This window comes from Spinacia oleracea, chromosome 3 (assembly GCF_020520425.1).
Source record: "Spinacia oleracea cultivar Varoflay chromosome 3, BTI_SOV_V1, whole genome shotgun sequence".
Lineage (NCBI taxonomy): Eukaryota > Viridiplantae > Streptophyta > Magnoliopsida > Caryophyllales > Amaranthaceae > Spinacia > Spinacia oleracea.
In genome coordinates, this window is record NC_079489.1 from 29,461,113 (window position 1) to 29,487,473 (window position 26,361).

The window sequence follows — 26,361 nt, forward strand, 5'->3', positions numbered from 1 at the left end:
AAGGCAACAGTTGCTCGTCTAGTGGAACTACAGGAGGGAACAGATCACAGGATTAGCTCAATGCAGGCCCACATAGGTGCATTGGTTACAAGTGTCAAGACTCTCCAAAACGATCTTCACCACTACTCAGAACAAGCCAATGCAACTCGTGCCACAATCCTCACAAAGATCAACAATCTGGAATCTTTTGAGGAGACTGTGATAGAAGAAACTGCTGGTTCTGGTTCCCCATCCCAAGCCTAAATCACCCTATCCCATGTTTCTTTTATCTTTTGCCATGGAACAATCTTTTTTTAATTTGCTTTCGGTTTGTATAATTTTCAAACTTGGGTATTTGTTCCATCTTATTTTGACTTGCTTGGTTACACATATCTATGCTTTCTAGTCTTGATCATTACTGCTTGCTTTCAATTTATTGTATGAGTTAGTTTAATACTTTGAGGCTAGCTTAACTTGCCAAACGTTGATCGTGGGGCACTGTGTTTGGAATGGCTATATTTCGTGCTATGCTTTTTGTTGATGTCAACAGGGGGAAGTCATGGGTGCAAACTTCCAAGGCACACTCAATCCAGTTCCTGAATCAATCTCTCTGAATCTCTCTGTAAGCCAAGGGTGCTCCTCTTTCTTCTCTCTAATCTTTCTCTTCTGTTTTTCAATTTTTATGTTCTGTTTCACAATAGTCTGTATAAGTTCTTGTTTGTTTGTACTTACTCTCTTTGTAAAAAGTTTGCAAGTGTTGTCATCACCAAAAAGGGGGAATATTGTTGTTCCTATGTTTTGGTTGATGACACACACATATTGCAAACTTCCTGATTATGGTTGCTAAATGACTTTGAACAGGTATATGCCCAAGTTTCTATTAGGATAGGAACTTGAATAAACTGGTGAAGTTCCTGAGGTACACTTGGAACAGTCAATGGAGTTTCAGAGCTGGAAGTTGTATCTGTTCCAGTTTGAAGTCACAAGAGGAGCAACACAGTTACATATCAAGAGTTCCGAATATCCACAAGAACTATTACAGACTCATAGCCAAGAGTTCCTGTGTTAGCTAGAGAGGAACTCATCAATGTTCCTTGGCTGGAACGTCTGAAGCTTCTGAGTTGCAAGTTCCAGACAAAGGGAAGACATGAAGTCTAGGTAGTCCACTGTACTTAGAATTTTATGTAAATATTAATTATGCTAATGGTATATAGAGTACTCAAGGAACTTATGATTTAATTAGGCCATTTATTTTATTGGAAGCGATTTTTATGGAAAACATTTCATAAATAAAAACAAGTTTTGCATATTTAATATAAAATAGACTTACGTTTTATTTTATTTAAACAAAACTTATTTTCCTAAAAATACTCCTAAGTTTTTGTAGATAAATAAAATCTGTTTTAAAGAAATGTTTTAGGGTTTGATTGAGTCAAATCTCCAACTGCTTCATGGCTGAACGTGGGAAGTGGTCTTCCCCTTGTTCCTCAAGTCAAGGGACGTGGAGACCAAAGTGCTGGCAGTTAGCAGTTGAGGTTTTGAAGGGAACTAACCCTAAGGATAAACACTATAAAAGGGAAATCGTTTTTGGTTTAAAGTACACAAACATTCTGAGAGTTTTTGCTTTCCTAAAAACGTTTTGTCTAAGATTTTCTAAAACAGTTTGTGTCCTAGTTAATTCAAAGTTCCTAAGTTTCTTATATCCTAACAAAAGCATTATTAATATCTAGAGTTATCCAAACACGAATTATATTTTGTATTAGTAAGGATAGAGTTATCCTGTTTAGACTTAGAGTTTAAGTCTGAGAGAGAGAAGTTAAGGAGTTGTAATCGAAGTAGATTACTGTGAGGAACACGAGTTTGAGAGGAACTTGTGTTGGAGAGATTATTGTAATCGAGGCATTACCATAATAAAAGAATTCTCTTCTTGATTAGTATCAAGAAGTTTTCACAATTGTTGTTATTGTCTTCTCTATTCTCAGTTTCTTGATTGTTTCTTAAGTTCCGCAAGAAACTTTATCAAAGTTCTAATTACAATTCACCCCCCCCCCTCTTGTGCGTGTTCCTACTGGAATAACACATTATATGTGTGCTTGTAGGAGGAGGCGATCGACCCTAAGGATGTCCCCTATGCTGACAGGGTTCTCCATTATGTGGACTCAGATGGGGAGCAGGTGGAGGTTACTGTTCCAATGGCCTCTCCTCCGCATCGGACGACGAATGATGTCCTTCCTGATTATTATGCAGTTGTAAGTGCCTTTGTATTTTCTTGAAATTGGTTGCAACTTTGTATCTTTAGAAATTGATCTTGAATTTTGTATGCAGGCACCTCGGGCGAGAGTGCGTCGCTGGATGCTCGTGATTGATTCTTTGAAAAGGCATTGTGTCAGTCTGACCAAGAACCTTGTTGGCAAGAATAGAGAGGTGAGTTTGTTGCCTATGAGGTGTTTGTATTCTTGAAACTTGTATACGGATATATGATGCTTGAATTTTGAATCTTGTATAGGAGCGTCGTCGAGGTCGCAGGGGTTCCGTGGACAGGGGTTCCCCGGTGCGTACTTCGGGAGAGAAGATCGGGCAGAGCTTAGGTCAGGACCCGAGTCCTAGTGTTGGTACCCGTCCGAGGCATTCGGATGTCGATAAGGGAGATGTCCCCATACTTATGCTGAGCCTACCAGGCATTCGTACTCTTTTGGAGTTATGGGCAGCCCGATGCCCTTCACGCCTCCCCCTGGTGCCCATTTAGGACCGAGCAGTTCCCAACCTTGAATTGAATTTCGTTTGCATTGTGTGTGTTTTTGAAATTTGTGGCTATATGTATGCATGCAAAATGAAAATAATTTGCCCATTTTTTCGGGTGTACATACCCACTATAAGCCCCCACTTTGACTGAGGCTTTTTGGTTAGAAAAAGCGCAAGTCAAAGTATATTCAACTTTTGCTTATACACATGCTGATTCTAGCAAAAAAATTACCCATTTTTTCGGGTGTACATACCCACTATAAGCCCCCACTTTGACTGAGGTTTTTTGGTTAGAAAAAGCGCAAGTCAAAGTATATTCAACTTTTGCTTATACACATGCTGATTCTAGCAAAAAAATTACCCATTTTTTCGGGTGTACATACCCACTATAAGCCCCCACTTTGACTGAGGTTTTTCTGGTTACAAAAAGCGCAAGTCAAAGTATATTCAACTTTTTCTCATGCATATTCTGACTCGACTTAGGACGTCGATCTAGGACTAGAATGCTTTGAATTTTGAACAAATTGACCTGAAAATGACCCGGGTATTGATTCGGACTGCTTGAAATTGCGTGGCTTTCGGCTTTTGGAATCTTCAGCATGAATTATTGGGGTTGATCTAGTGCCCAAAGCTATAAAGAGCGTGTACTTGGAGTCATAAAGTGGGCGTTGAGCTCGTCCTTCTTGCAGACCTTGCGTCTGGCGCAGGCTATGGCGCCCACCGCAGGTGGTCCTTTCGAGTACCACCATAAGTGCTGGTTTTTGTATAAATAGGGAGCTTTCCGGATCACATTTCTTGCACCAATCCTTCTCTGCTCTTCTTTACCTTCTACTTCTTCACAAAAAGAAAGCAAATGGCTATATCCTTTGAAAATGCCTTGAACTTTTGGCTTGGTTCGTTAGGCAAACTGGAGAAAAAGGAGTTGGATGGCATGCATCTTGGGGTGCTCGTCTCTTTCCGGTTCGTGAAGCATGACTTGCATTTCATTCACGCTACTTTGGAGGCTTGGGATCCGATTCACCACGTTTTCCGCTTTGGTAACAACGAGGTGTGTCCCGTCCCTGAAGAGTTCGGTGCCATACTGGGGTGGCCCCTCATGATAGAGCCTTGCTTGCCTAGTGTTGAGGAACACTTTTTCTTAGCTTTTGAGAGATATTTGGGCTTGAAGCCCCCACTTTTGAGTGATGTTTTAATGTCCGAGTGGTGAATTTTTCCCTCCTTGTCACTTACTTTGCTGGACTTGATCCCCCCAAGGTCTACCGCTTGAGGGCTTTGAGTTTTTGTATCTTTACTCGCTTCCTTTTTTCGAAGCAGGGGTTTGGCAATGGTGATGCCTCCCTAATTGAGATTGTAGAGCAGTTTGTTTGTGTTAGGGACCCAATGCCGCTTGTGATTGGCAAGACATTGTTGGGCCTTGATATGCTGAAGTCAAACCCCTCTTCCATGCCGCCAGGAAGCCCGGTGCTACTCCAAGTAAGAATCTGGAGCTTTCTTGTATATTGAAATTTGTACTTGTATTTTGAACATTGAATTTTGAATTGCTTTCTTGTATTTTGCCCAAGGTCTGGCTTATGGAGAGACTCATGTTGGTGGCACCACCAGAGAACATGGCAAGCTATAATAGGAAGGGATTCACTGTGCGACCCATGATGTATGGCCAGCTTTAACTGGATGAGTGGCGTTGCGCACTCTCGAGGATTGGATCTTGTATCCGGTTGGTAGTTCCTTGGTGGGGAATTGCTGCTAAGAGATATGCACCTGAATCTGCTGCTTTGAGGGTGTCTAGCCTCCCAATGTTAGTCTTCTACTCACCTGCTCGAGTGATGAGACAATAGGTGTCTACAAGTAGTAACTTGTTAAAAAAAAGCAACTTGTGTTTTGATTAAAAAAATGAAAAAAAAAAATCAAAAGAAGAACTAAAGAAGTAAAAGGATAAAAATAAAGAGAAGGAAAATAATAGGAAAATTTAACCATAATAATGTCAAATGTAGCATGTCTTTTTATTTTAATCCCAACTACAGAAATACGAAGTATAGAATAATCCTAACTATAAGGATTCTCTTCTCAAAACATCTAAAATGATCTTTGAGCTTTAGAACCGGTAAATGTTTATTAATTTTTGTTTTAAATTTTTATTTCTACCGCTCCCTTCTCTATTCTCCCTGTATCAATCAAAGACAAAGCACCATCGCCAGTTCACCACCAAGCAGACTTGTCCTTAGAGTTTTGGTTGCATATATATGCGCAACTAGTCTTATATGCACGCGATGCGTGCGGGATTATATAAAAAACTTAAAATTGTATTATTAACACTAAATATAAATATTGGATAAAAAATTTGTTCACAAAGTTCATATTTAAAAAAATTAAGGTTATAATATACGAGCATACATCTAAATAGTGAAACAAAGTATTCATGCCTTTACATGAGAAAGAATCTAAATCTTATTACAAAAATGAAGAAATTAAATCAATTTGTTGGGAAATGATACATGGAAAGATACAAAATCTTATATGCACACTTCAATTCATTAAATAAGAGAATAGATTTAGTTAAAAACAGAAAAATCGAAATATTAACTGAGTGAGCAGAAATTAGAACGATAGGAACCCATATATCATGTGAAGATATATATCGTGATAAAATGAGTAAGGTACAAAATCTCGAAAAACCACATTTAGAAGGAGAATAAAAGTTTCAATATTGAATAGGTTTATTCCGATTATAATTAAAAGAGTAATGAAGCCTCTTTTATGAATCTATGATGATCATAATCATACGAACATTCAATAGAAATTATATAGTTAGGAACGGGGTAGGCCATGACAGATCACAACAAAATTAAAAGAGATTATGTGTCACTGGATACATTTGACAAAAAGACTGAAGCTAAAATTCTTGAACAACCTATACTTTGAGAAAGAAGCAAAGATGAAAAATTACATCATCCATCAAGGAATCTCTCTGGTTCTCAGGTTTCCTGTTAATTATAACGCTTTAAAAGTTTAAGGGTTATCCCAGTGATCAACTTGGTCGTCATGTATTTCTCCTATGGAATGTTCCTTTTGAGAACCTTTAAAAAAGACAGAGGAAGAAAGAATTAAAAAAAATTAGTTCACAACAATCGAGTACACGAAATATTATACGTTTATACATATTTCTAATCAACCAGAATTATACATGATGTCAGGAAACCTAAAGAAGCAACATAACTTCTCATATTCAGCTTCAGAGGACATCCGTACATAGTCTAACTCTAGACCGGCAAAGAAGTATTACAATCAACAAACCTTTTAGGACACTATAATATAAAATGAAAAGAACAATGCACCGCTTCCGAATAGTTAAAAGCATTGACCATCGCTCGCATCAAAATGGTAAATTCATGTTGGTAGTCAGCGTTTCTAAAACAGTTGGGTCTCAAATACTTACAAAATTATGATATTAACTATTACCTAGTCAATTAAAATATTTTTGCACCATTGGGTTTCAAATATATCTTTCAAAAAAATTCATCTAAGATTTCACACCATTGGATTGTAATTATGTTTTATATATTGCAATTCAACCCATTACCATATATCGTTGAAATTCACTGATTCACATGAAATAATTATCCTATTCCCCACTCCAAAGTCAATCATATATTAGCTCTCCTAGAGTTGGCCTACTCATGCTTGTGACAGTTGGTTCGATCGAGTTCACCCGAAAATCCGTAATGTGGATCAATTGAAACAAAATTAGTTCCATCTAAACAATGACAAACTGCTAAATCATGGGTAACTTCCATAAAAGAAATCAATTGATGGATCCAAATGAAACAAGTTTCATATTCTTTTTTAGGTGTGTAAAATACATTTCTAATCATAAAGCTGGAAAGTCACTAAGTCAGTAATAACAAATAATCAGTCACATCAAATTAAACAATGCGGTTGAGTAGTTGAGAGATAAACCATCAAAATCAAACAAATTTGATTACTATCTAGTCACATGATTCTGAAAATTGCACCTAGAAGCCAAAATGATACTCAATTCCTTCCACCATTTGCATTGATTATTGCTACCCAATACCTCAGATCAAACTCTAATTGACCCTTATTTCCTGATCATTACTCCCCAAGACCTCGGATCAAAACCAAATTGATCCTCATTTCTATTAGATATCACTACCCACGACCTTGGATCAAATCCTTTTTACAACATAGTCTTTTTATGCCTCTTTTCACACAAGATACTGCAAAAAACACCATACATATTTTCTTTAATAACTACCATTCCCATCAAATAACCAAACCCCAAAAGCCAATCAATCAAACAAACAAAAATCTCATCAATTTCAAAATCCAGAAACAAAATTTAACAAATTACCATAAGCTTCACGGTAAATGAACTACATGCCTGAAAATAATCACAAAACGAAAATAAATTTTCAACACCTAATAAAAAAATCCTAATTAATAATTAATCATCAAAACAGGAAAAAAAATCCCCAAATATTTTATTATTCAAATTCAAAATCCATACCTGTATTCATAAGTATCATCGAAGTACTTCTCAGAGTACTAGATCTAACCCATTTTTTTCTTCAATCGCACAAATAAATAAAATTTCTCGAACAAAGCCTAAATATTCCTCTATTAGGGTTTGAGCACCTTATTAAAAACACAAATCAAATACCAATTATAAATACAAATCAAATGCCAAAGCATGTGCAGATTTAAAGAAAAAGATCATAATCAAATCCATTAAGAACAATTTGACAGAAATTTGGTAGAAACGGACTAATTCAAACTCATGATTCTTCAGCTAGAGAGAGAGAGGGAGAGAGAGAGAGAGAGAGAGAGAGAGAGAGAGAGAGAGAGAGAGAGAGAGAGAGGAAGAAATATTATCTTAGCGCTGCTTTGGGACGCGATTTGGTGAGGGACGACGGCGAGGAAGTGTAATCCTAGAAATGACGGCGATTGGGACGCGATTTGGTGAGAAAAAAGTGAGGAGAGAGAAAAGCGAGAGGGGGGGAGAGGATACAAATCGCGATTGGCACGATAGGCTCGGCAAGTAGCGTTAATTATATTTTAGTATTTTACATTGGGGACACCAAAAGTGGGATTACCAAATTAAACTCAACTCTTCCCTTATGTAATAGAGATATAACAAATTAGGGCCCTAGTTAATAGGTAAAGTACAAAATTTGTAACTATATGTAATTTTTCGCTTCGAAATGGAACTTTTTATTACAATAATTAATCAAAAGGTCTAATAAAAAAAAGTTAAATGACATACTAGAAGGAAAAAACACACTAAAACTTAAAAATCAAGTACTAAAATGATCATACTACAAAACGTTGTCTTCGGACATTTCTCGATGCAAAATCACTAATAATAGTGTCTACAACAATATGCTATATCATTTCCTTCTCTACGATAAAATATCTAGACCATTCTACCTTTCTTGCAACACCGACGATCTCAAATAGGTTTTCAATCATTTTAACTTCGAAAAACTTCTTTCACCAAATGCAACAGTCACTGAAAATTTTAAAAGGATTCGATAAGCAATTGAAACATTTGGATAACAATTTGCAGCTTTGACAAACTTGATAATTCTGATGCTGAGATCAACTCATTTACAAGTAAAACATCAATTCTTAAAAAAGATCATCTACATCAACATTCAAAAAATTATTATGAAAAAATACATTCTTAAAATTTGGACTAGATTTTCTTAATTTATCATTATCCAAATATTTCAATCTTTTTATTAAACAAAAATCTAAAAACAATTTCAAAACCCTTTAATTCCTCAAATTTATTTTTCAAAGAAGTTATAGCCATGCATGTCAACAACCACTAGAAAACAATCAACTCTAAAAGATTCTTCGGGTGATTGTATTTCTTCATCATCATTATCATCCTCATCGAATTGTCTTCTTCTAATGATTTGACGTTTTGTTGGAAGTGTTGGCTCAACATTCATATCAAATGCAAGGTTTTTGACAATATTCATGCTAGATTCAAAATCTATTTATATATTTCTAAAAATATGACATACATCTCCCACTTTTTTCATTGTAGCTCCAATGCACATAGATTTAGATAGCAGTTTCTTACTCACAATGTTAAATAGCAAATAAATCTCATACCAAATCACCATGCCAGGCAAAAATTCAGATTTTGATAAGAAAATTAGTTTCCGCTTCAGTTTTTGGCTTGGCATCATCACCACTAAAATCATACAATTCTAACAAAGCTAATCTGATTTGAGGTGCTTGATATCTAACAACTTTAACACTTTTGATTCGACTCTCCTATCGAGTATTACCAAAAAAAAAAAAAAGGTAAACCCATAACATTGTCAACTAAAATTTTCCTTTTTTTAGTAGAATTTGTAAATAATGTATATATGCGTTGAACAATTCCTAAAAAAAGAAATAGCTTTAGTGCAAGAATGTGCCATGCCGGATAAAGTAAGCTTTAGACTATGACAATCACATGACAAATATAAAGCTCTTGGATTTATTTCAAGAAGTAATCTCTTTTGAACCCTTTGGTGTTTTCCTTTTATATTAGAACCATTATCATAACCTTGATCCCTCACGTTATCAATATCTAAATCCAGGGACTTGCACATATTTAACAATTTATTGAAAAGCCCTAATCCAAATGTATCATCTCCTTTTAAGAACTCTAAGAAAAACTCCTCTACTTTTATTTTATTATTTGATACATTTAAGCATCATACTATCATAGTCATTTGTTTTTGATGGCTCACATCAGGCGGGTACATTTAAGGATTACAGAGAAATATTTTTCCCTTTTAACGATCCTTATTATGGCAGTTCTAACACTTCAGGGTTAAATAAGAAATCATCTCGTTTTGAAATTTATGAGCAGGGTATAGTGATGGTGAATTTCTTGGCTTCGAATACGTCTAACATCTTGCATTATCAAATAAAATTCAGCAATCATTTCAACTGCCCACCAAAAAAGTACCATTACTATTCTCATAAAGTTTTTCATTAGGATCACGAAACAACAATTATTTCTTGAAAGACATTTCACAACAAATTTACTTCCTCCGATTTTAGTACTCGCAACGTTTGTGATTTTTACACTATTCACATATTATACTTTGACCAATGTTGGTGATTTATACATAAGATAAAACATTGTCATGTGCGATCTTTTTTGATTCGTCTTAATGTGTATTTTCAAAATATTAACTTTTTATAATTTTTTGTTAAAGAGAATTAAAGATATTAATGATCAAAGTTGTGAATTGGCATGCGTGAAAGTGACAAACGTTGCGAGTAAAAATGAATGGAGGAAGTACTATTTTGATCAAAACTTGTCTCCAACGTTCTCTTTCCTTTGAAATCCATTCTTGCAAATCTTTGTCAATTCATTGATTCGTGTTTAGTCTTAATTTTTCTTCATTCCAAATAATCATATTAGTCATATGCTCAACACTATTCTCATTTTGTTTAAGTCTCTCACTAAGATGTTTCCAATTATCCACCCCCTCATTTGCTATGAGATGTGAATAATTTGCAACTAAACAATATACCCCATCCCCCTTTTTTTTCACCCATTTACTATGGACTCTTATTTCGACCAGTAATGATTGTGCGTAAGGAAAAGGTGAAAAAGTAAGAGAGATGTAATAAATTAATGGGTAATAGTGGGTAAGAAAGAGGGAGATGATAAAATGGTGTAATTATTATGGAAAAAATTGGTAAGAAATGATTGCCAAAAATAGAATAAAGCAGAAGTGCATATGTAGAGGTCATTTCACGCCCCTATCCCATGAGGTCTAATCCTCGTAGGACGCCTTTTGAAAGGCGACTTTGACTAATGAATGTAGGGTTTAACTTGTTTGCGAATGGGTAAATGAATGGGCCAAAGTAGAGAGTTGTCTATGGATATGCCTGGGGAATCCATAAACCTTTACGTGGAATTTGACAAAGGACATTTATGGACAAACTGTTTAGAGACATATCCATATAAAGGCTCTAATATATCAAATTCTAAGAGAACTTGACTCCAAAATGGTCATAAACCAAAGATTGATACGGGGACAAGGTTATAGGTCGATATTGTATCAACCCACCCATTTTCGGTCTCTATCTGATTCACATAACAATTGGTAATGCAACAATTAAGCCTACAAAAATTAATTTAAAGTCCTAACATTAAAGAACTAAGTTGGTTCATTTAACATGTAAACTAAATGATGGTGATCACTTGGTATTATAATTCATTAAAAACCTGGAAACCAATTAAAACTTTATCTTATAAATCGTGATGCGTTTAACAAGTCTTTAATTAGCACAAAAAGTTATAACCCACATAAAGAATGATGCAATCATGATAATATGACATGGTTAAATGAATTAAAATACATTCTACAAAACAAAGGTTAGAATATATTATTCACAATAAATAAAAAGAAGAGTTAAGAAATAAATACAAGGGTATAATGGAGATAGGGATAAAGATTTAATTGGGAGTAAACAAGTGGGTAATTTAGATATTTACAAGGGTATAATGGAGATAAATGTTGGACACATAAGGAAAGATTCCAAAAGGGACTAACAAAAAAAATAACTCAATACGGAAAGAGGACTAACATTCAAGAACGAAGGGAGTACACGAATTGCATAATTTTAGTACAGTGCTACAAAAAAAACCAAGTTAGACATGGACATCTTAATATTAATTATATATGCATATCGTGCATACTGAATTACCTTAACCTATAAAATAAAATAAAAGTTTATATATATATATTTATGTTTATATATATATATATATATATATATATATATATATATATATATATATATATATATATATATATATATATATATATACAAAAAATATACATAAATAAATTAATTAAACTCGAACATTAATTCGAATTTAGCCACAAACATGAGCGACAAAACAGGGGTTCACGCCGAGTCCAAAGTAACCAACCAGATCCCAGGGCACATTGCTGGATTCCAGCGGGCCACACCATAAGCTAGCGGGCCTCGATGGATCAAGCGTAGTGCTGGCGCACACAACCGATCCTACGAGAAACCCTTACTCCTAATTATCGCTCCCTACAAAACACACATTAGTCTTAATAAATAAGATTAATTACACAATTAAGTGCAAATTGATAATTAGCTTAATAAATTGTACCTGCAAAATAATTAAGAAAAAGATTAGCGTTTATTGTATAGATGAGGAAACATTCAGCCTCGTGACATGCAAATTAAGGCCACCATCTTCCAGCATAGAACGCCAGAAGTCGACGACCCGCGCCTGTACCAGGTGCAACACTTTGGAATCCAGTGTGGCCCGCCAGAAGCTGGGGCGGCGCTGGATACCTACGTGAATATTTGTCTCATAATTAATTACGCGAATAAAGCGATTAATACATATTGAATAATTACACGATTCGTGTGTTAATTAAATCTTACAAAATGCAACTGAGTTAATTACACTAATAATAAATGACACACACGAATTCGTGTATTAAAACCTAAAAAAAAACAATGTTAGTAATCATTTAGATAATCGAATTTGTACCTACACATTAAAGCACATGTTAAACGATTTCAAATATTATAAAAAACATGAATTAAATGTACTTAATCACGATAATAATAACGAAGTGAAATGAATTTGATAGAGTCCTCATAAACTTTACCAATGTTGTTTGGTTTTAGGAAATTACGAGCTTTCAATAGAGCGCAATTACATAAGGGACGAATTGAGATTAAATTCGATGAACGTTTGATAAAATGGTTAGTGCAATGTTTAGCATGTAATAAGAAAAATGATTTTTTTTTTGAGAACATTAGTTGAAAAAGACGAGGTTATACCTAACTTCTCAAAATAACAAAAAAAAAACTTCCTAAATACCTAGCCTACTAACTTCTCAAAATAACAAAAAAAAACTTCTTAAATACCTAGCCTACTAACTTCTCAAAATAACAAAAAAAACTTCTTAAATACCTAGCCTACTAACTTCTCATGTAACCATGTAGTCCTCCACCCTAATAACAATCAATCACGTGCATTAACACGAGTACATTCTACAATAAAATAAAAGTAGTTTGCATAATATATAGGTTTGTTTATGTAAAATTTGTATAAATATAATAAAAGTATGGGTACATTCTACAATAATCTATATTATATAAGTGAAAAGGTGAGGTTATTTTAGTAAATCCACTTTTGGTGTCCCCTTGGATTACTAAAATACCATTCACACTTATAGAATAAAGAATATAATGACAACCGTTCGGCTCTATCTACCTTATATGTTTCTTATATTCCACGCATCGCATTTATATTATATTTTTTACATTTAATTTCATATTTAAAATGACATAACACAAATATGTTTCTTATATTCGCAAACATCGCGTGCATATAAGACTAATATAATACAATGAAAGTATGGTACATTCTACAATAAAATAAAATAGTTTGCATAATATGCTTGTTTATGTAATATTTGTAAAATATAATAAAAGTATGTATCTTTTTTTTTTTTTTTTAATTTTCTATAGCAGTAATATTTATGTATGGGTACATTCTACAATAAAATAAAATAGTTTGCATAATATGCTTGTTTATGTAATATTTGTAAAATATAATAAAAGTATGTATCATTTTTTTTTTTTAATTTTCTATATCAGTAATATTTATGGATATCCATATACAATTTTATTTTTAGCAAATAAAAGAAAAAACTTCAATAAACGGGGGCATTCCGAGAATTGAACTCGGGACCTCTCGCACCCTAAGCGAGAATCATACCACTAGACCAAATGCCCTTTGCTTAATCCTAATTAATAAATAATATCATTAATTTAATTAAGGACACTATTTATTTACGACCTTCCCTCCAAAATCTTTCCTCAAGTGCTCAACCATCCCACCGCGGCAACACTCTCGTTCTTCTTCTTCTTCGCTTTGCAGTTTTACACTCCTATCTCCCTCTCTTCTCTCTCCCTTTCTCCTCTCTCCAATTTGCTACTTTTCAAACCCTAATTTGATTGTTCTTCGATGTTCTCGAGGTTAGGGTTTATTGATTTTAGTTTTAAGGATTTAACTAGTTTTTAGTGGAGCGGTATGGGGTCTTGTCGAACTCGTAACCATGAAAGTAGACCAATTATCAAGAATTTGAATCTAAATGTCGGTGGTTCTTCTTCGCCTGGTAAAGTTGCCGCCTTTTTTTCTTAGTTTCGTTTCAAATTTAATTTATATCGTCTATTAGGGTTTCTGATTTTTGAATTTGATATTAGGTGGAAATAAGGTTCCTGTTTGTGATGATAAAATGTTTGGAAATACTCTTCCTTATGAAGACACATTTCGGATTCATGACGAGTTTGACACAGAAGTTATGGATTTCGATGTGGAAACACAACCTCTAGGTTTCGACGACGAGACACAAATTATGGAACTTTCTGGAGAAACTCAAGTGATGGAAGATGACGAGGATGATTGTGTTCAGCATATGGACACTCAGCTGTTAGATATATCTGATGGCGAAGGTTGTGAGTACACGAGTGATATGAAATCCTCTCCAATGGGTTCAATTGATGTTGAGTTACAAGGGAGAAATGGCAACCAAACAAGTGTCTTTGAGGAAAAGGAAACTCCAAATTGTCATCAACAGGATGGAGGAGCTATGCATTCAGATGATGTAGCACAAAGTTCCGGTTAGCCTACTTATTTTCCACTGTTTATCACCTGCATGATCATGAATTCATGAAAGGGGTTGTTTGTTTTTGTGATGCATTGCCTCACTGGCTCATTGTGTATGAGCTATGGTTATGCCAGTGAAGGTAAATTGCTTATAAATTGGTTTCTGGAATTCTAACATTAAGGTGGTGTATGGTGCTGCAAATTCCTTTTCCCTGATTGTGAAAAGTCAACAGATTTGTGACTGGTCCTGCAAGAGTTACTAGTATTTTTTATTTACTGCATTTTATTTATTTATTCTAACTACATTTCTTTTCCTTGATTGAGCCCTTTTTCAGGTCCTGTAAGAAAAGGATTTGCTTCTGTTCGCACAGCTTCTTTACGAGCTGCTGGTCTTGCAGCACGTCAAGCAGCTGTAAAGAATATTGACAGTGGAACTTCTGAACTTCACCCGTTTGATGATAATGACAGAAAATCAATTGCTGAGATTGTTGGTGGAGAAAATGATATAGAAAAATATGGAAAGGAAGGATTAAGTGATGGAGATAAAAGCAACGTTGCCAGATCATTGGCGCGTAAACTTTTTATGGATGAAGATGTTGCTGAAATAGAATCTGATGATTACTTCAGTGATAGAAGGGAAGGCTCGTCTCAATTTCCTTCTTCTGATAACGATGTGGCAGGACTGAGTTATGTAGATTCCCAGGAGCCTGGAGAACTATCACAAGCTAATGCTCTTGAATTTGTTGACAGATTCCTAAACGTTAATGAGTTCAAGTCAGATGAATGTGTAAAGCGTAAAAATGCTGTTGCTGAATTTGTAAGTCCTGGTGCCATTGCAAAAGGAGCACAGAGCATCGCTCAACAAGCTACTCGTAAAAGCACTCATGCTGAAACTTCAGTATATGAATGGGATGACAACCTTGAGGACGAAGGAGGTGGTGATTTTTTCATTAAGAAGAAAGAAGTACTTTATGGGACCCCTAAATCTCATCCAAAACTACGGAGTTTCCAACATCGTGAACTGAGAGGACATCAATCTCTCGGGAAGTTACAAAATGTGAAAAAGAAGCAAAATCTAAATGACTCCAATACAGGCTCTTTTCGTTCTGATTTAAAGTCGATAAATGGTGGAGGGAACTGTAAAATCAAAGACGTGGATCTGGAAAAGAAAAAGTATAATTGCTCAAGCGGGCAATTAGGTTTGGGTTCCTGCAGTCAAGAGACATTAGCAACAGTGCATAATGCTCAATCAGTGGATATGCATAATGTTGGAATTGACACTCAAATGGCCGCTGAAGCTATGGAGGCATTGGCAGCTGTAACTGCATTTGTGGATAGTGATATTGGTATGGCTGATAAGGGTTGTCATAGTGAGAGAGACCAGAATAAAAAAGAAGCTGTGAAAAATGATATTTCAAATCAATGGTCTTCTCTTCAGAAAAGAGCGCGACTTTCTGCAGCAGGAGTTGTTACTAGATCCAGAAGTAAAAGGACTATCAGGACACGTGGACAACCCACCATGGCGAAGTTTGATGTTGGCCTAATTAACACTAAGGCGAAACAGAAAAGGTCAAGTATAAATAACTTTTCGGCAGAGAATAGGAGGAAATCATCTGAAATAGGTCCATTGAGTGTTAACGAGAGTTTGGAACGAATTACTGCGGCTGACTGTAGCAAGGTTGATGGGCCGAGTTGTAGAACAGGAGACATTCAGTGTACCTCTAGCCTGGACCATAGAAGTGGGGAGAAAAGGTATACATGGAGTGCTGACAGGGCCCTGGAAATCAATATGGAATCCATTGCTCGACGGACAAGGGCAAGATCAAGCACTACTCAGTGTGCAGAAATTTCGCAAGATGAGGAAGGTCTATTTTCCTGTCGAATAACATCAGAAGATGATCGCCAGTTGTCTTCCAAGAAGCAGAATGCGGCTTCCCCTCCTGCCAAAGGAACCTTAGGTTCTGCAACAATGCATGGATCGCCCGGAAACTTGCAAAAATCGTCTAACCAAGCGGATACTACCCCTATTAACTTAAGAACTCCTGCAAGTGCAGTTTCGCCCATTTGCATGGGTGACGGATATCATACACCATCTTGTAAAAAGAGCTTATCCCTCAAGAAAGAATTCAACAGCTTAATTGACAATGAGCAGCGAGGCAGCTCTCCCTTTAAAGGTTTGAGGCGGAGAAGAGATATGAATAGTGTTCGTGTTTTGTTTAGCCGGCACTTGGATGATGATACCATTAGGCAGCAGAAGAAGGTATGCTTTTCTTATGGACCCTGGTGTTTAGGCTCGAGTTGAATAGCATTAGCTACAAATGTGTGCCAATCTTGCTGCAGATTTTGTCTCGTTTTGGTGTTTCAGTGGCATCTTCAATTCTGGAAGCCACACACTTTGTTGCTGATATGTTTGCACGCACAAGAAACATGTTAGAAGCTATTGCTTATGCGAAACCTGTTGTGACGCATTTGTGGCTTGAGAGCTGTGGGCAATCTAACTGTTTCATTGATGAGAAAAATTATATCCTCCGAGATGCCAAGAAGGAAAAGGAGCTGGGTTTCAGCATGCCAGGGTCATTGGCACGTGCAAGTCGCTACCCTCTTCTGGAGGCAAGTTTAGTGTCATTTTAAAATTTTATTCTTGTGCCAGAAAAAGTAAATCTACACCAGACTTGTTTACTTATTTGGTATTGACCTGCAGGGTAAAAGAGTTCTGATTACTCCAAATGCGAAGCCTGGCAAAGAAGTAATTTTGAGCTTGGTTAAGGCAGTTCATGGCCAGGTACACAAATTTCACTTGCCACAGTGCTGCTTTGTCTGCACAGCTCCTTAAAAAGAGAATTTTCCCCTGTAGTTATATTTGTTTCAATACGGCATGGCTATTCTGTGTTGGTCTTTATTTGTAAGGTGAATGCTAGACTATGTCTTATCACGCTGAAGCTTTTGACGTAGGTACTAAATAAAAAAAAGCTCAAGGAATTTGGAAAAGAACTTTTGGGTTTTTGTGCTTAAGGCTAATTAGGATGAGCATATGAACTCAGTATAAAGCAACTCGATATGATCAATTTTCAAACATTAGTATAATATAGTCACTGTGTTATAATCCACAAAAGAAAATAAGTAGAGTAGAGAGCAATCTTTCAATTAATGACCAACCAAGTTGAAGGAGCTTTTACATCTCAATTCCTTTATATAGTGAGGATAGAACCCTGCTTTACTCTTAATTACAACCATTAGGTCCTAAAGATGAAGGAAATAAGCATTTAGAGCAAAAATCAAGCCAAAATATCCATTGGGCAATGCAGACTGCAAATTGCTCAGGATCTTCATACAATTTTGTGTTTGACTAGCCCAAGTGCCTTATAATTGCTCCACAATTATTCGTTTGTCAATAGCATTTGGGGCATCCACCTTGATGTATTCCATTTCATCCAGTTGTCTTGCAAGCCTCTTTCGAGCCTTGATCAACTTGTAAAATGCTTAGCTCAATTTCTGAATACTCCTTTGTCTCACATTACTTTATTACACTTCCCTTTTTCATTCGTCCCACATTACTTGTTACACTTCCAAATTAGGAATGACCCATCATTATTATAGTCTCTCTTTTCCCACTAACAATAGTTTGGTCCTCACATCTTCTCTCATTCAATTAAATATTGGCTCCTATCACATCTACTTTTTCAATAAAATAACAATTGATAACCAAACAATCACTTATTACCTAAAAAACTGTGTGCAATGATGAAGGTAACGGGTAATGTGGGTCGGAGGGAGTAGTTAATAGACTTAACGTAGATAAGAAGTAAGAGGTTTGATCCAAAAGTTGTGAACACAAGCCTCAATATCCATCTTTGCGCACAATTTACATCATTCAACCTATGAATATTTTAAAGAATATGCTCCCGCGTTAGTATGGGTATTGGATACACATCAATGCCCAACTTTTAGGACTTGGGGATTTGTTTACGAAATTTGGACATGGGTTGTGGGACCCAACGTATAAAAAGTATTATCTATTGCATGATATTATAATATGACAACGCGTGTATATTGTTAAGTTACAGTTGTTTACTCAAAGGAAGAAAATAATAAATATAAGCCATCTCGAAAGACAAGGAGATTTAAAAAGAAAGCAAAAAAAGTTAGTAGATCAAAATAACGATACGGAGTACTTATTAAAGCATTATGTGTACTAGTTAATTTTTTTAAAAAACTTTTTGCCTAAATAAGTGACTACCAATAATAATAACCATCTTCCCGATATTATTGTAATATTTTGTTTACAAATCTTTTCCTCCGTTTCTCCACAAGGAGAGAAAAGAAGGAAAGAGAAGTTTGAAGATTGAAATTCTTAGGAGAGAAGAGAGAGGAGCTACGAGATACAAAAGGAAGAGGAGGATGGAGCAAAGTGGTGTGTGAATACATACTTTATCCATTTATATGATTGAAGTATTGAACATGGATTTTAGTGTCATGTCACATTGCGTCATGTGAAACAAGTACATCATATAGTTTGTAAGGGGCCATTGGACATTTAGCTTGTAAGCACCTTTATCAATTCGCTTCAGTATTTCAAAGGGGCCATTGGAGAGGATTGAGCTTTCCTTTGCACTTGGAAGGGATTGTTTTATTTTAATTGGAGCTGCAAGCCTGCAACCACATTAGATCATATAACCCTTTTCGATTATTCTCGTGACCTATGGAAACTTCATCTTGGTTTCAATATAATACTTAACTTTAACGATGATCTCACTTTTGGGAAGTAAGGCACCAAATAAAATTGGATGCGAGGAGAGACTATAAACAAACTCAAAAGGAGTAGGTAGTTTTACTTGTTGTATTAATAAGAGACATCTGGTAAGCACTTTAGGTATAATGTCTCTATGTGTATATAAAATCACGGGTTCTATTGCCACAAAGGATGATAGACCTAGCTGTATTTTTCTTCCTTGGGAAAGAGGATATCAATTGTAAGCAATTTGAACTCTGAGAACATTTGATGTCCCTATTCCACATATGCTTACTCAAACTAAGGTTATCATGATTTTGCTCACTTCCTTTGGACTATTGTTTAGACGGGGATGGAAGGCATTAAAGAATAACCGAGTATTAATAATATTTTAAAAGCCTTCCTACAATATAACAAAACTTTTGAAATTTCATGTTACTCAATATATCATGATTTAATTGCTCACGTCCTTTGGACTATTGTTTAGACGGGGATGGAAGGCATTAAAGAATAATGAGTATTAATAAGCTTTTAAAAAGCCTTCCTACAATATAACAAAACTTTTGAAATTTCATGTTACTCAATATTTTTCATAACTCCATAGTGTTTGACTATCTCATGGTAAACTATCGTGGCCACACTGGAAACCTTATCCATCCCAGGACATCAAACAAACTAACAAAGTGGTGATGCTCAATCTTAAACAAATGCTTTTTTTTGTGGTTGGACTTTCTGGCCTTTGTTGTACATGAGGTAATGCAATAATAAAGTCCTTTCTATGCTCTCTCCAACCACAATTCAAGATGGTAAGAGAATCTGTGGTGGTTCTTAAACTATTGATATGCGGTACATATAGAATTGATGTTTTTAACACCTTTAGCCATTAAAAGTCTTCTATAATAACTTTAGGGTCTTTTGATGTAAGAATGTCCCACTAGTCCCCATACTGTCTTGTGCCAATAAAAGTGTTCTTGCATTTAAGGGTCTTAGTCAACCAAAAAGTTCGCTAATTCTCCTTTACTCGGACATTCATTTGGGGAATTTTTTTGGAGAACTTTTCTAAGTAGCCAAAAATGTACGATGTGAATTATTAGAATGGCACTGAACGTATAGAATGGCACATTTGTTTCTTCTTTTGGTGAAATCTTCTTGTAGCACATAAGAACGATGGGATCTCTTTGGGTAAATTTCACCTAAATTTATAACGTCACGTTTAGTGTTTTGCAATTTCGTACAGGAACACTTTAGAAAATCAAACTTTTTATCCACCATATAGAATTTCGTGAAACACAAAGTTACCATGTAGAATTTCCCTAAATTTATTTGTTTTGTGCAAGCTTAGGTACTTTAACACTAAGTACGACAAGTTTACAATTCTTGTAGAAAGAGAAACTGCTACCACAATACTCTTCTTTGTAGAAAGAGGTTTCGTACAAAATGTAAAGAATTGAAGTAAATTATTCATTTGTCATGCCCCACTTCGAGCTTGTTGGAAGCATTGATATATTTCAAGAAAAGCATAAAGCAGAAGTGTTTTAGGACTCAAGTAATCAATAATAAGCCAACTGATCATAAATGGGGACAATTAGGATTTTTTTAATCTTAAGGTGTAATAATTTTGGGTACCATCCGTTTCTTACTATTAGTTGGTGGTAGGTTTTCCCTCGAAAAAGAAAGTAGGTGATTGGTTTAAGCACAATCTTTTAGGACTCAAACAAACAATACTGAGCCCATTAATCATAAATGCGAACAATTACGAGAAATTTTTTATCCTAAGGTGTAATAATTATGTGGACCATCTTTTTCTTACTATTAGTAGGTGATTGGTTGAGCACCTTGTATGAGGATAACTCTTATTCATTTCCAGTCACGTAATATTTTTGAATGGTTTGTCAACACTAGAGAGAGTTAAACTGGGAGCTTTGCTCAATTTCTAGCTATTGTGTGGCTAAACGTTTTCAGGAATTTCTTGTAAAATGATGTGAACCCATGACTCATGTATGGGTGATGCCGATAGGGGTAGGCTAAGATGGATCGTCTCCATCTTGCCTTACCTATTGAGTTCTCATCTCATAAACTTAGCCAATCGTCTCCATCTTGCCTTACCTGTTGAGATGAATTGTCATGTTTGGTTTTGAAACATGGAAACAGAACTCGCCTGTTCAGTTATAGAACGCCCGATTTGTAACGGATTTCAGACCCACCGTTCCAAGAAACCCCGTTACATAATAGTTGAATAGAATTCACACAAAACTCAGCGCATTTCCGTTACACCGTTATGAACCGTTCTTTGAATGGTTCTTTGGCGGTTTTTATCAGATGAACAATTTTGATTGTCGTTGAAGAACATACCTGAATTTTTCGTTGTGTAATTCATGAGTTTATTTAGTTGATGCCGTCTCTTCGGTGTTGTAGATATTTTTAGTCATTGCATGTCGATTTGTAGATAACTTGATAAATAAAATATTAGTGAAGGATGAAGATCTGAAACTTTGAAAGGAAAAAAGGAAAGAGAAATTAGATTTTGAAAGAAAGATGAAGATTAAAGAAGATGATAGTACTGTAGTAGTAAGTACTCAGTAGCTTAGTACCGACTACCTAGAGTAGTCTCTGACTCCCTGTCTCTCTTGGGAAGGAAACTTCCAGCCGTCTCCCTTCATTTATTTTTTTAATTTTTTTGGCAATTAATTTATAAACTTTTTAACAAAGGAATCTTCCAGCTGTCCAACTTATTTTCGTTCATGTTCATGTTCATTTTACTTATTTGTAATTTATTTAGCTAATTCATTTGGTTTTTTCTAATGTAATTAGTGCCGTAAGATAAATTAAACCTTCAAAGGATTCAGTCTGATTGTCTTAGCTAATTAATTCAATGTATTAGTTAGTTGAATTAAATATTTTATACTCCTAGTCAAATATATTAACAGTTTATAATCATATTACTTAATAATTAATAAAATTTTTGTATTTTAAATATAGTGTCCTATATAGAGCATTTACGATAGTTTTGACAATGACATACATATATAAAATATGAGCTTAAAGGCTAAAAAATGACTCGTGTGATTTTTTTTATCAAATTCACGTGGCAAAGTCCGCGATCCATTCTATTTAACCGTTACAAGCGATTTCAGCGACAACGTGACTGTTACCGCGAATGCGACCGCAATTTTTTTTTCATGTTTTGAAAGCTATTTTGCATTCATCACCTTCTTTTTGCATTAGCTTTAAGGGTGCGTTTTTTCACCTGATTTTCAATTATTTTTCTTGAACTTATCTTATCTGAACATATTTGAACTTATCTGAACTTATCAAAAATTCAAAACTTATTTTGGTTATATATTGTACTTGGTTAACCCTTATTTTTCCTGAAACAAATGGAAATAAGGTAAACATAACAGAGTTTAAGTTTGTAACTAAATCTTTCGTTAATATACTTTTGGAGCTTCGTCGAAAGTATTCCTAAAAACAAGTTTTTAGTTCTTAGGTGGCAAACTACGAATCAAGTCTTTGGGAAAGAAGTTTTGTGATATCTTGCAAGTCACACAATATTCTTAACATTTCAAATGCCCTTCTGTGTTTATCAATAGACACAGAGACTTGCCTGAGATCAGGCTATTTTAGATTCCGTTCCTTTATTTGATTTTCTGATTAACAAACCACAAATAAGTGTATTTCGTAATTTTACAATGCCAAGATTACACCGCTTATCACCTTAATAGCTATTATGATCAAGTATGCCATTTGCAGTTCTAAGTTCTAGCCCAATCTAAGTATTCAAGTGGGTTAAGATACCTTCATAGTCATAATGCTGAAACTTGATATAATGATCTTCATCTCTAGGATGTCTCTAAAGTCTTCTTGGACCTCTTCTACCAATGGTGGTCTTTCATTCATCCTCCAGCTCTTGTTGGATGACACAGCGTCACCACCTATCATCTCGCCCTGTAATGCAGATGAATAGTTTACCAATGTTCATAATAACGTCACCACCTATCATCTCGCCCTGTAATGCAGATGAATAGTTTACCAATGTTCATAATAACGTCACCACCTATCATCTCGCCCTGTAATGCAGATGAATAGTTTACCAATGTTCATAATAAGCTGAGCAGCTGAGCTTGGTATATGAATTGATGACTTTCCTTCCTAGCACAAGGGGAAAAGCGTGCCTTAAGTATGGATTCCGTTGAACCAGTTATTGCATAGCAAATGAGTAATGAGTAATTTCTCCTCCTGAGACAACAACGCATAGTTGCATCCTGCTTAAAAACTATCCAATGTGTCACTTCCATTACTATGGACTCAAAGGATACTCGGAGTTCTATCATATTAGAAATTTGATGGTTTCGTGGTCTATCAATTTCAGGAAAATACATTCTTGATTTATCCTGAGACTAATGTCTTTACATCCTCTAGTTTATCACAGCTTTTTTAATCTTTACCTGTAGATATTTCTTGTTATTGACAACAAGTGAGACAAAGGAATCCAGTCGTATTATGATATACTTATTGTGATTATTTATTGTTGGATCATCACACTTACTTAAATACTTTCAAAATGTTTTTTTTTCTAGAGAGAGAATATTGCAAAAGCATGAGGGTCTGATTGGAATCGGCAGACTTATGATATTATGTCTTTGATGCAATAACCAACTTATTCAGGCTGCCTGTAAGTTGCTATTCCCACAAGTTACTTTAACACAACAGCCATTACTCTAATAACATATAATATATAAGAGGATCTGATCATCCACATCCATCGAGAAGGCTTTCTAATATTCCGTACTTATACCATATCTGTCAGCAGAATTGAAGAGTAGCTTTGCATTAGAGGTATAATAAGTCTAGGGCACAATATGTATATTTTGGATCAAAATTTTCTTTCGCTTGATTGTGCTTGCTCAATCATTAAGCTGCTTATAATTGGGTTTATTTTTTTGTCCTTTCTATTAAGTGCTTTGCATACAGTTTCTACTTTTCATGTCATATGGCCACATTTATATTGGAAGATTTACTAAATTTCGACAATGAATGTTTTCCAGGCTGTAGAAAGGATGGGCAGATCCGTATCTAATATCGATGACCTGTTGGTTATATCTTGTGAAGAAGATTTTGAAGTCTGTGTCCCGCTGTTGGAAAAAGGTTAGAACTTTTTACTTAACTTTTTTGTGTCATTTGCAAAAATTGTGGATAGCTTAGTGAAAGAGATTCGAATTTACTGATAAGTGTGATAATTATTTGCAGGAATTGCAATTTATAGCTCAGAGCTGCTACTGAATGGAATTATCACCCAGAGGCTGGAATACGAGAGGTAAATTTTGTTATGTAATTGTATTCTTCTAAAGAATTCAAGTCTAAAAGTAGTCTGTGAATTATTGTCAATTATTGAGAAAGGAAGAAAAAGAAAACAGTAACTGTTGTGAATTTGGCTTGACTCTAAACTCTAAAGTATCTGCAACAAATTCTGTCTACTTGGTGGGTCTGCCCGTTCAATATAGCAAGAAGGCCAAGAACATGCCCTTTTAATTTTAGTTTCCATTCTGAATTTAGTTTAAAGGTTCTTCAGTTCGAATGCCTTTTAGCTATTTGAATATATTGTGTTTTTTTTCTTCTTCCAGATATCGTCTCTTTGTGGCTCATGTAAAGAAAACACGCACAACGTTATGGCTGAAGAAGGGTGGAGAACAATTCCTTCGTGTGACCAAAACTAAGTAGTATTCCCTGATTATGTACTTGTAAATACTTGTTCCATTAGCATGTTTGTGTAGCCATCTGATGTAAGTAGTTAATTCGCTTTGTTTGTTCAAGTTGAAATCTATTTGTTGATTCTTTGTTCATGTCTCATAATAGAAATTTAGGCGAGGTAACCGAGCCATTAGTAGAAAACTCGCCAAGTGCTGCTCATTTAGTAAAAAGGCAGCACTCGAGGGCACTAAAATAAAACTACATTTTCACAAGTGCTGCTCATTTTAGAAAACAAGAGTGTTGCTTGTTTAAAAAAGAGCAGCACAAAAGGTTTCTAAAAATAAACGCAGCACAAAACAAAAGGTTTCTAAACAAGTTTCTCATTTTCCCGCTCCTCCTTCCCCTCAGCAGAAACTTCACAGCACACACTCGCATTCGTACCTTGCCCTTCTCTTCCGCGCTGCCGCCGCGCCTCTGCTCGTCCTCCTTCCCCCGCTGGCGAAGTTCATGGCCACATGCTGCCAATGTTCTCTTTCCTTATCGCTTCTACGTTAATCTAGAAGGGGTCGTTTAAAGAAATTGTAGAAAATCCCAAAAACAACATCGTTCTTTCTTTTCTCCCTCCTTCAATCCTAGAGATTAAGGTAACAAACTTTTTCAGTTCTTAATTTTAATTATTTAATTTAGTTCTATTCATCTTTAATTAATTGGGTGTATTTTCTACTACTATATGTTATGATTTATGAGAAAAACGGCGTCGATCGAGCTATAAAATGAATCAATATCTGGATCGATTAATTTTTGGGAATTTTTGTTGTTTTAATGCTTTATATGATTCTATGTTCATCTTTTCTGTGAGTCAGATTTGGGTTTTTTTGATTTTTGCTGGTAATTTGATATTTAGGTTAAAAATGACTGAAGTGACTAAAAATTACTATTTTGTTGTAGAAATACAGCAAAAGTGCTGTAATTATCGATATTAAAGCTACCAAATTTATTGGGTTTTTGGGGATTGAGCTTAGATGCTGCAGGTGTAATAAATTTGGTTTATGTATTTGAAGAGCTTGCATGCCAGTGGCTAAAAGCTATGTTTTGTTTCCAATTTTGGTGATTTTGCTATGTTTATCAGGGATATATTGTTCTCCTGTCGCGGATGCTTATTTATTTCAAACTGTAAGCATTATTTATAATATATACTATGTTCTTTAAAGGCATCTATTTCAACTTGTGTTGATTGGTTCTCTAGGCCTTGGAATGCAGATACTAAACATGAACCTCAGGGAAGCAGCATGGTTTAATGCTATTCCTTGGGGAGTGATGGCTGTATCGAGCTCTCAGCACCTGATTACTTAACCAAAGCTGGCTATTCCTTATACATGTGTGCAAATGTTGCAGGTAGCTTGTCTCTTCATTCCACCTTAGTTTTAAAAAGCGCGATTTTTTGCGCTTAAAGCCCGAAAGCTCAGAAGCTCACAGCAAAACGCTTCTGCCAGCCGAAGCCTAGCGACATACAAGA

At 35.3% G+C, this 26,361-nt stretch overlaps 1 protein-coding gene, 1 long non-coding RNA gene and 1 other non-coding gene across 4 annotated transcripts; 1 reads left to right on the top strand and 2 right to left on the bottom strand.

Moving 5' to 3' along the window:
• Nucleotides 1-5,564: 5,564 nt before the first annotated feature.
• Nucleotides 5,565-7,507, bottom strand: LOC130469203 (uncharacterized). The gene is made up of 3 exons (XR_008929605.1): nucleotides 7,247-7,507; nucleotides 7,091-7,120; nucleotides 5,565-5,795 (listed from the first exon to the last, which is right to left on the bottom strand). It is a non-coding gene; the product is annotated as an uncharacterized lncRNA (long non-coding RNA).
• Nucleotides 7,508-13,482: 5,975 nt separating this feature from the next.
• Nucleotides 13,483-13,554, bottom strand: TRNAP-AGG (transfer RNA proline (anticodon AGG)). The gene has a single exon. It is a non-coding gene; the product is annotated as a tRNA-Pro (tRNA).
• Nucleotides 13,555-13,638: 84 nt separating this feature from the next.
• Nucleotides 13,639-24,991, top strand: LOC110796911 (uncharacterized). 2 transcript variants are annotated; one of them, XR_008930260.1, is made up of 8 exons: nucleotides 13,639-13,937; nucleotides 14,026-14,442; nucleotides 14,764-16,688; nucleotides 16,769-17,032; nucleotides 17,124-17,210; nucleotides 23,735-23,829; nucleotides 24,203-24,302; nucleotides 24,405-24,444. XR_008930260.1 is itself a non-coding variant. In XM_056840032.1 (8 exons), the coding sequence occupies exons 1-8, from the start codon at nucleotides 13,853-13,855 to the stop codon at nucleotides 24,873-24,875; spliced, it is 3,042 nt and encodes a 1,013-aa protein (XP_056696010.1). In that variant the 5' UTR covers nucleotides 13,639-13,852; the 3' UTR covers nucleotides 24,876-24,991. The 2 variants fall into 2 exon arrangements, 1 of the variants encoding a protein (XP_056696010.1); XM_056840032.1 differs by lacking the exon at nucleotides 23,735-23,829 and adding an exon at nucleotides 24,779-24,991 and having other exon boundaries at nucleotides 24,405-24,471.
• Nucleotides 24,992-26,361: the final 1,370 nt, after the last annotated feature.